General features: G+C 37.4%; 1 protein-coding gene across 1 annotated transcript in view; it reads left to right on the top strand.

Moving 5' to 3' along the window:
* MED12L (mediator complex subunit 12L) overlaps positions 1-13,764 on the top strand; it is a 323,861-nt gene that overhangs the window by 294,828 nt on the left and 15,269 nt on the right. Inside the window, exons 40-41 of the mRNA XM_059391731.1 lie at positions 9,558-9,647; positions 11,791-12,020. Of these exons, the coding sequence (XP_059247714.1) occupies positions 9,558-9,647; positions 11,791-12,020 (320 nt within the window). The remainder of the gene's footprint in view (positions 1-9,557; positions 9,648-11,790; positions 12,021-13,764) is intronic.

The raw sequence follows: 13,764 nt of genomic DNA, 5'->3' as shown, positions 1-13,764 counted from the left end.
CCTTTCTGTGCCTCAAAGCCTCATCTATAAAATGGAGTTAATGCAATATTTACTTTAAAGAGTTCATGTGAAATCAATGTTAAAATATACCTAATAGCCCTTACAACAGTGGCTGGCTCATAGTAAGTGCTCAAAAAATGTTAGCTGTCATACTTGTTAATGTTTTATTAGTATCATGAATGTATTATTTCAAAGGAAGTCTCTGTCCCATAAAAATGATTTTTATTTTCGTAAATATCTTAAGAATTGAAAGAGTAAGAACACTTCAAATGCTTCCCTCCTGTTGTTATATTAATTGTCACTAATAAGACTGGTGCTCATTGGCTGCCCATAGAAGAGGCGAGTAAGAAGGAATGTTGTTTAGTTTTCCTAGTAGCCATTCTGGTTTCTTAAAGCAGTGAATTTTTACTGTCTAAATTGTATAATACAAACTTGAGAGGGGCTGATTCCAATTTCAGTGTTAAAAATATACTTGTGTTCTATTTTCTGCATATCATATGGAAATCACAAAAATATAGAATATTGGTAAAAATAATGCAAAATGCTGTTTAAATTGTTTTCCAGTCCTCTTTCTTACATCCAATATTTTTCTTGTGACAGAAGGAACTTACTTCATCACCTCCTCTTCCCCAACAACACCCCCGCCCATATCAGTTTTCTATGGAGGGGGCTTTTGGAGGGAATCTAAGTTTTGATCCATGAAAAGAACTTAATTGTTTGCTTTGTTTTATGGTAAAGCTTTATCCCAATTTCCCCCATTCAGTGCACAAAATCATTTTGCTGTTCCTTGTAGTTATCAGTCCCAGCCAATTTATTTTAGTAGTCCAGAGAAAGACAAACTATGTTTAGCTTAAATTTGGCTGAAACAGATTTGGAAGAATGCAATTGGTTATAGGCTACAGATAATCATATGGATATTGATGACATTAAAGAGGAAGATTTTTGATAGAGGAGGGACATGATGTGTCCACTAATAGCTGGGGGTACTTGTAAGAACATTAAGTTATTACCCACATGGCAGGTGCTATCATTGTTTATCTAAGTGAAGGAATAAGATAACTTAATAAAGAACAATGACTCAGTCAGATCCTCCCAGAGTAGTTAGCTCCCTGGCAAAAGTAAATCTGTAACATCCTGAAAACATGCCTCTTGGATTGATGTTACCCATTTAAGTTGAGTGGCTACCCTTTGTCTTGAACTTTTGAACTCTTACCCTAGGAATAGAGCATCACCTTGGAATATCTGTTTCCTTTATTCTCTCCCTCTCTCACTCTCTAGAGGTGTATGTCAAACATACGGAGAAGAATAGAAAATATAACAACACTAATGGACTCACTACCTAGCTTCACTGAGGAATAATGTTCTGCCATTGGTCATTCAAAAAAAATAAAACATTATAGTATGTCTACTCTCATTTTCCTTCTTTCCTATAAAGAGGTATCACTATCAAGACTTTAGTGTTTTTCTTTCTTATGATTTTTTTAATACATTTACTATATATTTTTGCAACCATTAACATAAACATATAGTATTAATTTTGTACTTGAAACATAATATCACATGTATTGTTTTGTTTTGCAACTTTTTATTTTGATCAATTTTGAATTTTATCTACTTTGTTTTATTCATTTGTCTTGGATGCTAGTCCATTATGGATATTAGCATAATATTTATCCATTCTCCTGTTGATGATCATTTATATCCAGATTTTATTTACTGTTAACAATGCAGTACTAAACACATTTAGTATGTTTCTTCTGGACATATGGAGGAAATTAGGTAGGGTATGTATTTGGAAGTCGAGATGCTGATTGTATTTCCAAAGTAGTGGTGATTTTCATCAGTTATAAATGAGTTTTTTCCTTTCTTCACATCCCCACTAATGCTTGATGTTGTCCGATCGTAATTTTCTCATTCAGAGCAGGTGAAACAGTAACAGGACATTTAATTTCTGTTTCCCAATTACCTGTGAGTTTAGGCTTCTTTTATAACTTTATTAGCTATTCAAGGTTTCCCTTCTGTAATTTTCCTGATAGTGTAATTTCTGTGTATTTCACAATAATTTTATTCTTATTTGCTGAAGGTAGACAGAATAGCCTTTTGAAACACACCTTGAGATTTGACAATTGCCTTTACCGTAGTCACTGAGATAGTATAATTTAAATACATCTCAATGACAAAAATGAACTTTGGAGAAAATCCTGGAACTAGTAAGTATGTCCTGAACCCTATGATTTTGTTCCTTGAATAGAAACCGCTATGTCTAGGGAAGTGGGTGCTTTACTTAATATTTGGCATTTCTCTGCTATTTGAATGATGAAAAAAATGTTCATTTAATTTGCTGAAATTATAATTAGACACCTAAATTCTGGAAAATAATGGACACAACTTGATTTTTTTTTTTTTTTTTAATTTTTTATTTGACAGAGATCACAAGTAGGCAGAGAGGCAGGCTGAGAGTGAGAGGTGGAAGCAGGCTCCCTGCCGAGCAGAGAGCCCAATGCGGGGTTCAATCCCAGGACCCTGAGATCATGACCTGAGCCGAAGGCAGAGGCTTAATCCACTGAACCACCCAGGCGCCCCAACACAACTTGATTTTTAGGAGAGAGGAGAGAAGGTGCAGGTGTTGAGAGTGGACAACTAATAGAAGTAATATTAGTAATATTATTTAATAACTAATAGAAAGATAGTTTTCAGATCCGAATACAAATGTACAGATGCAGTGAATTATATATCTACACCTAATATAGTGAGAAGAGATATTTGCTCGGGAAAGTCTTCCTATAATTTTTAGTCCTTGGTATAATAAAATACTTTTTCTATTAGGATTGATAGTCCTTTGCCTTATCTTTAAACTCAGTGGGAAGAAATTTTTTAACATCTCAGAAAAAATATCACTTGGGATCCATTTATAAAAATGATCAAACAAGTGAATTATTTACCTGAGAAAGAGAATTTTTCCACAGGCATGTAGTTACTTTTTTCTAAATCAGAGTTTCTGTTAGTGTGTAAACTTTGGTGGCCCTGGAATGATTTGTTGTCTGTTTTAGTTAATTGTGCGGTTAACCTAATGCCCAGTTTTCATTTGCACTTAGGATGGAGCTATCTAATTCTATATCTTTCAACAGTATATGACCCACTGACTTGTTCACTTAATGTCTTGTGTGTTTAATGTGACCCACATGTCCCGAGTTGTCCCACTGGCTGTAGGCTGTGAAGGACTCTGACATCCTGTTGCTCTCAGTGGAGTCCCAACATCCCTTAGTTACAGCAATCGTCTGTCTGATAGTCCTCCTACTTCATCTGTGTCACTAGTTAACTTCTGGGTTCTGCTTTGCCCTTTTATGAATATTACCATATGTGTCCAGTCTATAGTGATGTCATTGGTGTATGAATTAATAAAGCCTTTGTTAGGGCATGGGTTTTTAAGTCTTGACTCGTGAAACATTGTTTTAAAATGAAGTATTTCATATGTATTGTGGCTGCCCACATCACTAGGCTAAAAAAATCTTATCTGTATTGTCTGCCGTTTTCTTGCTGTCCCCTTTCTGTAGGACTTCTGTAACTCTGCTGTCTCCCTACTGGAAGACTTTGACAACATAATGGTAACACCCCTGCTGTCATTCCTTTTTCTGTCCTTTTTTTTTTTTTTTAAAGTAAACTTTTATAGCATTACTCTTTGAGCATCAGAGTGAGAAGCGGGGTATTCTTCCATAGCTGGTAAAATTTAGAGTCCTCATTTCACTGTTACTCACCTGATTTATGTTTGAGACTGTAACACAGAATCATGAATGCATCGACCATGTTCGATTTAATGGGATTTATTTCTGACAGTTTTTCCCTTTGATTGCCTCATGATTTTCATCATTTATGTGTACGGTATAGAAACCAATGGATGTTCATGGCCTGGGCTTGGGAACGTAGAGCAGTTTGTGCACCTTCCTCTCAGTTCCAATTTTGAACCCATCTATTCCTGAGCTCTTGCTTCCGTTTGTGGTAATTCACATCATTAGCAGAGGAACGCATGGCATGCTGATTCATAGGCCAGTGCAAGATAACGCAAACCGCGTGGTTATGAAACACACCCTTCTCATCACATCCCACTCACTGGCTATTCTGAAATTCTCCACAGAACGCATCATCTCTATTTTCTTTCTGGGACGGAGAGGATGTTTTTTTTGAGCATAGGTCTTGTGCATGCATGCCCTAAGACTTCACCTCTTCCGCTTTGCCTGGGCTAGCTAAGAATGCATGTTTTGCATTAAATTACTTATAGGTTTCTGTATCAGGTAGCCAACCCACAACATAAACCCAAGAAGCATTAGAATAAAAAAGAGCACACATCTCAGATGTGAATGTAAGTCAACTTGTTTCACTGCCAATTTTAATGGAAACATTTTCTGTACATTGGTGAAAATGTCCATAACTGCATATTCAAGCTTTGAAAATTTTAGGTTATTAAATACTTGTTATGTGGGCAATTTCTTTAGTAATTATTCAGCAAGGAAAAGTTTTGGGGACTTCTGAAAAGAATCAATTTTTCTAGACACTTTGTGGTGTATAGAGTGGGTGACATTTTTATTTAAAAACTTAAAGTAAACTTGCTCAGATTAAAAAGTATTTTGCAGATAGTTTATGTTTGCTGTTGGGCATTTTGCTCAGATAATAATGCAACTTGGATAAAAGAGAATTTGCATCAATCAATGATTTTACTTTTTTTAAAAAACGCATGTTTATCAAGTATTTAAAGTCAAGGTTCTGTGCTTTCTATATTCATTCAGATTAATGGAAGTGCATGTCTATATCTTTGCTATCCTTGTCACCATTCTTAATTTCCTTTAATTTTCTCTAGTATTAAGAATGTAGTAAATGTAAATGCTCAACCTATTCATCTATTCATCACTTACGGGCATATTAAGAGTGTATTTTAAAAGTTCATTATTGTGTGAGGTGTTTATTTCAGAATGAATCAGTTTGTTCCAGCCATTAATGTTACTGTTAATTGATTCTCAACCAAGTTATATATTATATAAGAGCATTATAAAAAAATCAAGCATAACTGGTCAGCTGGACCTCCTGAATTTATAGAATTTTCTCTGTGTCTATTGTCTGCAATCAAAATACACCAGTATGGTGTAATGACCATAATTTCTGGTTCACACCATGTGTTATTTTAGCCTTAGGCACCATTACTCAGTATCTTCCGAACCAGTAGTCGCAAATAAAACCCTTTTTGCTAGATGACTCATAAAACATTACCCACTGATTTTCAATGGGGACTTTGTATTATTCCTAAATCAGCATTATTAGAAAGAAAGTCGCAAAATCTGGCTGTGGATTTTTTCTCTACTTGAGACACTTACACACCGTTGAAAAGTTACTAAATAGGGATTTCAAAAATCCATTGTTAGTGGACTGAGTGGATAAAAAATCCCTGATCCTGAAATTCTGATTGTCGTGCTTTCTGCCAGCTAATTGGAGGCGTAATCGATTCTCTTTTAGAAAGAGGTCTTCCCATTTTTTTTAGTTGACTGAGGGAGAGTAATCACTAAATGAAGAGAACAAGACCAGAAGAATGAAAATTATGTTTCAGGATGATTTATGAAGAATTTTTAACTTACTGGATGCATTTATTTCAAATAATGCAAAAGGCCTTTGAGTCACCGTCTCTTTGAGTTCAGATACTTCCCTTGTCTGATTACAGATAAAGCCGTAAGAGAGAATTGTTCATATAAAGGCCAGGAAGATGGGTCAGTATTGAATAGCTCAGCTTCTTAAGGCTTTAGAAGGTGGAAGTTTAAAAAAAAAAAAAAATAGTGGATTTATGTTTCTTATATAGAAGCAAGCCCAAAGCAAAGTGCATAGACACAAACTTAGAGAGACCACATGTAGGAATTCACTTCAGGTAACAATGTAGAGATGTCTATATAGTTGCCAGAACTTCCCAGTTAGCTGTGGCTTATTCCTTTAGCACATGTGGAGTCAGGTATCTGAGCCATGGGACCTTGAGCAGGGGCACAGCCATGTGTTATTTTCTCTTCTAGTGATGTGCTCAAATTCAGATGTCAGCTGGCTAGACACAATTATTTGGTCAAAAACTGGCTTCCCTCCCACCTTGTTGTTTGCCTCACATAAGAATGCGAATTTCTTTCTTTCTTTTTTTTTTTTTTTTAAAGATTTTATTTACTTGAAAGGGAGAGAAACAGGGACAGAGCATGAGTACAGGGAAGGAGGCAGAGGGAGAAGTAGATCCCCCCTCCCCCCAACAGTGAGCCTGATGTGGGGCTCTATCCCAGGACCTTGAGATCAAGACCTGAGCCAAAGGTAGAGGTTTAACTGACTGAACCACCCGGGTGCCCCTAAAAATATGAACTTAACATTACCTTTGGTTGTTTCAGTTAAACGGAATACATCAAGAGGGGGGAAATTGAGCTACTCTGCAGATATTAATGCACAAATAAGTAATCATTAGAATGATAGATGCTAAAAATTGAATTTTTAAAAAGATAGTGCTAAAAAATATGGAGCTATTCGGAAGCACTTGGTAAACTAATTTATGGTGAAGTATGAATCCAAATTTACTTCTGGAATTCTTGGTTAACAGATAAAACTAAATTAAATCTTAGATTTTTCTCAGTATTTATTGAGCACTTAGTATGTGCCAGACACCATGCTAGAAACTGTTTAAAAATAAAGCTTAGAATGTTTTCAGAAAATAACAAATAAGTGGATATGTGTAACTAAGGTGACCATATGTCCTGATTTGCCAGGCTTGGTCCCACTTTGTACCTCTTGTCCTGTCCTTTCACAGTTGGATGATACATTATGTAGTCTCTTCTTGGTTTAATGAAGCAAAACCACCCCCACTAATGTTAAGAAACTTACTAAAACTGAGTCTTTAGTATCCTTGCTTATTCCCACACTTTGGTCCTTGTTTGGCATTGGTAAACTATTTCAAGTCACTAAAGGAACTTCTTATTTGCTTTGTATTCAACAAATTCAGCTGATTGTACAATTATGATATAATGTGTTTCTAGCATTATTCTGGGGAAAATCAAAAGGAGGGCATTTCAGTTCTGTGGGAGAGAAGGGGTATCTTTCTTTCAAGGAAACATGATGATAAAGCCATGCACAGAGTACATGGGGACGTCGGCCAGATTGGAGTGTCTGATTTTTCCAGGAAGGATATTGCAAATCTGAATTATTACCTATTATATAATTCAGGAAAAATTGGTGGTAGGAAAAAGCATAGTATGTTCATAAATAGTTTACCTTGAGACGAAAATGACAGAGAATACATGAATTTTACAGTGTAAAAACCATATGTGAGATTTCTTATCCCTTTCTGTTTCTTTGAAAGTTATTCTTTTAACTTACACATTAATCTGTGATTTTTTTAAAATGTAGAATAGTTTTAAAGTCCTATTTCTTGTGTCCATGATCTCAACTGTTACTTGCCAATGAGAATGTAACTGAGGTATTTCCCTTCTAAGTATTCTAGTTTACTCCACATGTAAGTCATAGTTCTTTTTTTTAATTAATTTTTTATTTTTTATAAACATATATTTTTATCCCCAGGGGTACAGGTCTGTGAATCACCAGGTTTACACACTTCACAGCACTCACCAAAGCACATACCCTCCCCAATGTCCATAGTCCCACCCCCTTCTCCCAAACCCCTCCCCCCAGCAACCCCGTCTTCAATAAGTAGAGGAGGAGTAAGCAGTGTGAAAAGGTGTCTTTATGTATCTGCATGCAACTGTCACACACAGATCACATCTTGTTTCCCTCTAAGACAAAACAGGGTGTGGGAATTGTAAGCTACTATGGATCTCGAGATTTTAACTCACACATAAATAATTCTTTTTTCTTCCTTTCTGTAAAAAGGATAATGTGCAAATATTTGTCCCCATAAAAAAGCAAAATAGTGTGTTTCAGAGACCTTATAGGGCATTGTTAGGGAGCATGGATTTGAGGAGCGGCATTTAACAATGTGGTTGATGCAGTTTTTGGAAGACCAAAAGCCTTTCAGATATTCTGGGGGGAAAAGTTGGCAGGTCCCTGATCGCCATGCTGCTGTGGAATGAGTTGGGACTATTTTCCTTAGACCCAAGTAAATATAGACATAATTGCACTTGGATTAATCAGCTAAAAGCTGAGGGTATCTTTATGGTCCCTTATTCTTGAAATTTAGGTACTTGTTGAAGCTATTCTATGCACTCTCAGAAACTTTTGTTTGGCCCATGGATGGGTGGATAGTCACCTTAAGAAATGCTCCCAAGTAATTTTTATGAGGACCAGAGAATTTTACTATAGAATGTATACATTTGGTTTCAATATTTTAGTAACAAATCTTAATAAGATTCTCTTTTTTATTAGAGTGAGTTGTAGAGGCTCCATGTCACTAAAGGGTAAGCACCTAGTGAAGATTTAAATATTTTCATTTTTAATATCACACATGGAGACATCTTGTCATAATGGTGAGAGCCCTGGTTGAGTTCAGATAATGGCTCTGCCAGGTCGAGCTTGGTGAGCTTGGTAAACTGCTTAATCTCATTGAACCTGGCTTTTTCTCTGAAGAAAATGAGTGAGGATGATCCTCTCTTTTTGCAGAGCTCTTGTGAGAAAATGGGAGTAAGACCAAGAAGTGCAGTCTCTGGGACGTTAGAATAGATGGTTAATAAGTGCTGGTGTTTGCCCTCTAAAATTAAATGTTCAGTTTTCTCTCTGTTAGAAGAGTCTACACGACTTTCCAAACACATTAAATGGTGTTACAGAAGTATAGTTTAACACTTTTGGAAAATGAGGTTATCTGTTCTATAAAAGAATAGTAAAATATTTTGGAGTAAACCCTGTTCTTTATAATTAGTAAGTCCTGTAAAAACCTAGGGATGGTTGGAAGCTAGACATCTTTTTGGGATGATTATTGCAAGCTCCCATGAAATAGCTTCTGACACCATAAAAACACATACAGCTGCTCTTATAAATATATTTCTTTTTCAAAGGACAACACGTGTATTAAGACTGGTAAGCAGAATTTCGTTGGTTTCATATTGTAGCTCGTTAGAATTATATTTGCTATTGATGTATTGTAAATTTTTATTCTAAATAATGATTAGTTGTAGGAGATACCAAATTCATCTCTTGACTACATGGTTAAATAGATAATTTTTAGATCACTTGAAGAAACTTCATTAAAAAGTCATGAAATTTGTATGTGTCTCATGCCTTTCAGTCTAGAGGGGCATTTATATCCTGGGCTATACAGGAAAGCTGTCTCAGAGCTTTTCTGATAGGTGGACCATCAATTATTTTGGCTTTTATTTATGTCTGTGTTACTGTTGGAAACATCTACAGTCTTTGAAATAAGTAAATTTTATAGTCTTTACATACCTAGAAAATTGATGAGAAGTTATATTTAATGCAGTATGGAAATCTCTAAGTTGTATAATCATCTAATAAGATTTGGTGTCCTGTGTTATCAGGGTTATTAGCCAGGAGTGCAAATGATGTGCTTGCTGTTATGATCAAGAGTCCACCTCGGCTTTGTTTTCCAGGGCCCACCAGGGGACCAGGCTGCTCTCTTTGCTGCACAGGCTCGGCCCTCCCCTCAGCTGTCCCAGTACCCAGGGCTGCAGCAAGCACAGGTATCTGCATTTGCTTTGTAGATGCTGTTGGGATTTTTAATATTTTTTGAAATGGGAAACCAAATAAATGGGCGTGTAGAAAGTAGTACCTCTGCTTATAATTGACCTCTCAAAAAAGGCATTCCCAGTGATCAACAAGTCACAACTGACTGATTTAAAGAACATAAAACATTTCAGAACGTTCTGGAGTTAAAATTATAAATACCTTTGTACTAATGATGATGGTAGATGTTGAAATGCTTCACAGTCCCAGAATACTTATTTTATGTTATAATGAATAATGATGTAATTCGTGATGGAATTTATTGTATTAAAAGATAAGGTTGCAGAGAGATCATGGTAGACTAAGAACGTAATTGGCCTTAGAATCAGCCCCTCGCAATTACTTGCAACTTACTAGCTATGTAACATTGTGCACGTTATTCTGTGTCTTGGTTTCCTTTTTTGTAAAATAGGAGCGTGTGAGGATTTAAGACAACTTGTGGAAACAGTGTGGCGCCAGGTCCATGGTAGCCGCCCAACAAATGATGGACTTGCCTCAGTATAACTCAACTCTGAGAGCCTATTTTTTCCCAATAATTTTGTGGCTTTTGCATCTCTATACTTTACTCTGTCCGTCTCATAATTAGGAGCCCGGGGATGGTGACGAGACTGCTGGTGGGGCTAGCAGTTCACACTGTGCCCACCGCTAAAAGGCAGTTTGAGATCCGCTCTCACAGGCACTGAGCCCCACAGCTGGATCCATACAGGCTGCTGGCTGGAAGGTGATTATGCATTCCTCTGCCTTCCAAGTCAGAGCCATTAGACCACCTCAGCGTGTGGTTCTTTGAGGACTAAAGAGCAGGTCTCTTCCATTTCAATCAGCATTCCATTCTATAACTTGCAAATAGCCACCCAGCAGAACATCAGGTTTTTCATTGATATTTGGCCTTGAGATTTAGGGGAACAGATTATTAATATTGAATAGAAAAATTAATATTCAGAGTATAGGTAGAGTGCTGAAAGGGGCTGTAGTCCAACCAGGAATAGAGGATATTGAAAAGTCTCCAGTTACACCCTTACTGTGAGGTTAAGGTATCGTATTTTTGGTTTTGCTAACTGGTTAGTTACTACAGGCAAATTAATCAGATCCAAGGTGGAGGTGCAGTTATCAGGAAAGTGTACTCCATCATTGTATTTACATTGGACATAGATAGCTTTTCTTTCTAATTTTGGAAATGAAATTAATGGTGCTTGGGATCTGTTGAACATCTGTGTCATCTGTGCACTTAAGGTATGGATGCTTGCCTGATTATTTCTATACAGAAACATGTCTTTCCTTCCCTCACAATAAGCAACCGATTCTAAAACTGATCTCTTAACCAAATGAGGACTCATGTTTTGTTTGTTTTTTATTTTACGTACAATGTATTATTAGTCCCAGAGGTAAAGGTCTGTGAATCGCCAGGTTTACATACTTCACAGCACTCACCATAGCACATACCTCCCCCAATATCCATAACCCAACCACCCTCTCCCTATCCCCGATCTCCCTGGAAACCCTCAGTGTGTTTTGTGAGATTAAGGATCTCTTAGGGTTTGTCTCCCTCCCGAGCCCATCTTGTTTCAATTTTTTCCTTCCCTACCCCCCAAATTTATGCTGAGCGAAATAAGTCAGTCAGAGAAAGACAATTATCATATGATCTCCCTGAAATGAAGAATTTGTTATATTTTAAGATTTATTTATTTATCAGAGAGCGAGTTGAATGGGAGGGACAGAAGGAGAAGGAGAGAGAAACCCAAGCAGACCCTGTGATGAGTGGGGAGCCTGATGCAGGGCTCGTCTCAGCAACCCTGAGATCATGACATGAGCTGAAACCAAGAGTCAGACACTCAACTGACTGTGCCATCCAGGCGCCCCTTGTTCTTGTTTTTTTGTTTTTAATTGAAATTTCTGATGAATCATGATCCAGCCAGTTCATTCTGTAGCTTTTTCACTAGCCTCTTACCTCCAGAGTTGTCCTCCTCATATGTTGAGTTATAAGAACCTTTGAGAACAGTGACTTTCAGGGCACTCCTCCCAGGTTTGTTATTGCCCCACAGAGCCTAGTGATAGCAAAGTCGGTGGTAAATTGAACGAGTGACTTCATGTTCCCCCCTGCAGACCATGCCCCAGGGCTATACAATGTACGGAACGCAGATGCCTTTGCCACAGACCCCACAGCAGCAGGCTGGCGGCGTGCTCCTGTCTCCCAACTACAACTCCAGAACCTATCCGGCTGCACATTCCAACCCGGCGCTGATGGAAAGACTCCGACAGATGCAGCAGCAGCCCAGTGGCTATGTTCAGCAGCAGGCGTCACCATACCTACAGCCCTTGCCTGGCTCTCAGAGGTGGTACATGTGGAATAACGATTGCAATAGTAGACACGTGAATTCTTGTCTTTGTTATATATTGTTTAGAGCATGGTGCTTTACAATAGTTTTTATGACCTTGCATATTTGCATATAATTTGCATTCTGTCATTTCAGTTTTAGTAGCATCCAGATAGAGGATTAAAATAAGCAGTGCCTCATCTTGTTTATTTCACTCAAGGCCCCTGTAAACTCACATCTGCCACAGTATGAGTGTAATATTTTAGATGATGCCAGTATGTTAGCTCCAGTGTTTCCCACTCTTTCAAAAAGATTTTTGGCTAAAAATATCTTAAGGTGAAAAAATTGCTGATTATTGTTAGCAGTACCTTACTAGAATATTTTGATTAGAGCCATAAAGCCTATGATTGGTTAATACTCATTGTGCATGGTGCCCGTAAGAGTTTTGTTGTATTTTAGTTTCTACCTTTCTGGCTTTAGCTAGTTTGGCAAAAGAGGATCACAAAAGATTCTTTCTCAGTTCTTGCTGTAATTGAATCCCATAGGCTTACTGCATGGTGGCCAGCAGCTACATGTGGCTATTTAAATTAAGACTAATTAAAGTTCAAATAAAAATTTAGTTTCTCAGTCACACTGGTCACGCTTTAAGTGTTTGATAACCACATGCAGCCAAGCAGAGCCAACTTTGAAGATGCCATACCCATGCCGTCACACAATGTACTATGTTTAGAAAGATCCCGTGCTTAGTGGTCTACTGTCACTGTCTTAAATCCATCCAGTTTTTGATCAAGTAGCCTTATGTTTTTGTTTCACACTGAGACCCAGAAATTATGTCACTGCTCCCGGAGTCCAGTAGCTATCTTACTGGAGAGCACAGCTGTAGAACATTTTAGGCATCATGGAAACTTCTGTTGGATAGCATTGGTCTAGAAGAATTAAGTTTCATGCAAAATTTTACATTATATTAGACAGCAGCTTAGCTTCCATGTGTTACGTCTATAACATCAACACCAAGTTGTTATAGCTTGGAAAGTTTGGCACGGTTGGTGGTAGCACATTTGGGAAAATAAATAAGATCGGAAAACATGCATTGTATTTATTATTATTCTAATAAGTGGCAGCTTAGCATATTGCCTGTGAAGTTGAACTTCAACAGCTGTGGATTTCAGTCCCACCCGTGCTCTTTACTTACTGTCCGAATAACTTTGGGAAGTTACTTCTCTAGCTCTCTGTTGTCTCATTTTAAAAATAGGGATAACAAAATGCCAATCAAAACCACACTGAGGTATCACTTCTCATCAGTCAGAATGACTAATTTCAAAAAAAGACCAGAAATAGGAGATGTTGGCAAAGATGTGGAGATAAAGGGAGCACTTGGGGCCTGATGGTGGTGATGTGGTTGGGCACAGCTGCTCTGGAAAACAGTATGGAGGTTCCTCACAATAAATAGAACTGCCGTATTATCCACGAATTCCGCAGCTGGGTATTTACCCAAAAAGTGCAACAATACTAATTTCAAGGGATACATGACCCCTGTGTTGATTGCAGCATCATTTACATTAGCCACGCTATAGAGGCGGCCCAGGTGTCCGTCAAAAGATGAATGGATAAAGAAGATGTCATGTAGATGACTATTACTCAGCTATAAAAAGAATGAGTTCTTGCCATTTGTGACAACACAGACCTACAAGTATAATGCTAACTAAAATAAGTCAGAGAGAGACAGATACCATACGATTTCACTGAAAAGTGGTATTTAAGA

The sequence above is a fragment of the Mustela nigripes genome, chromosome 2 (assembly GCF_022355385.1).
Source record: "Mustela nigripes isolate SB6536 chromosome 2, MUSNIG.SB6536, whole genome shotgun sequence".
NCBI lineage: Eukaryota > Metazoa > Chordata > Mammalia > Carnivora > Mustelidae > Mustela > Mustela nigripes.
Note: the sequence above shows the minus strand (reverse complement) of the source record. Positions and strands in the feature narration are given on the sequence as shown.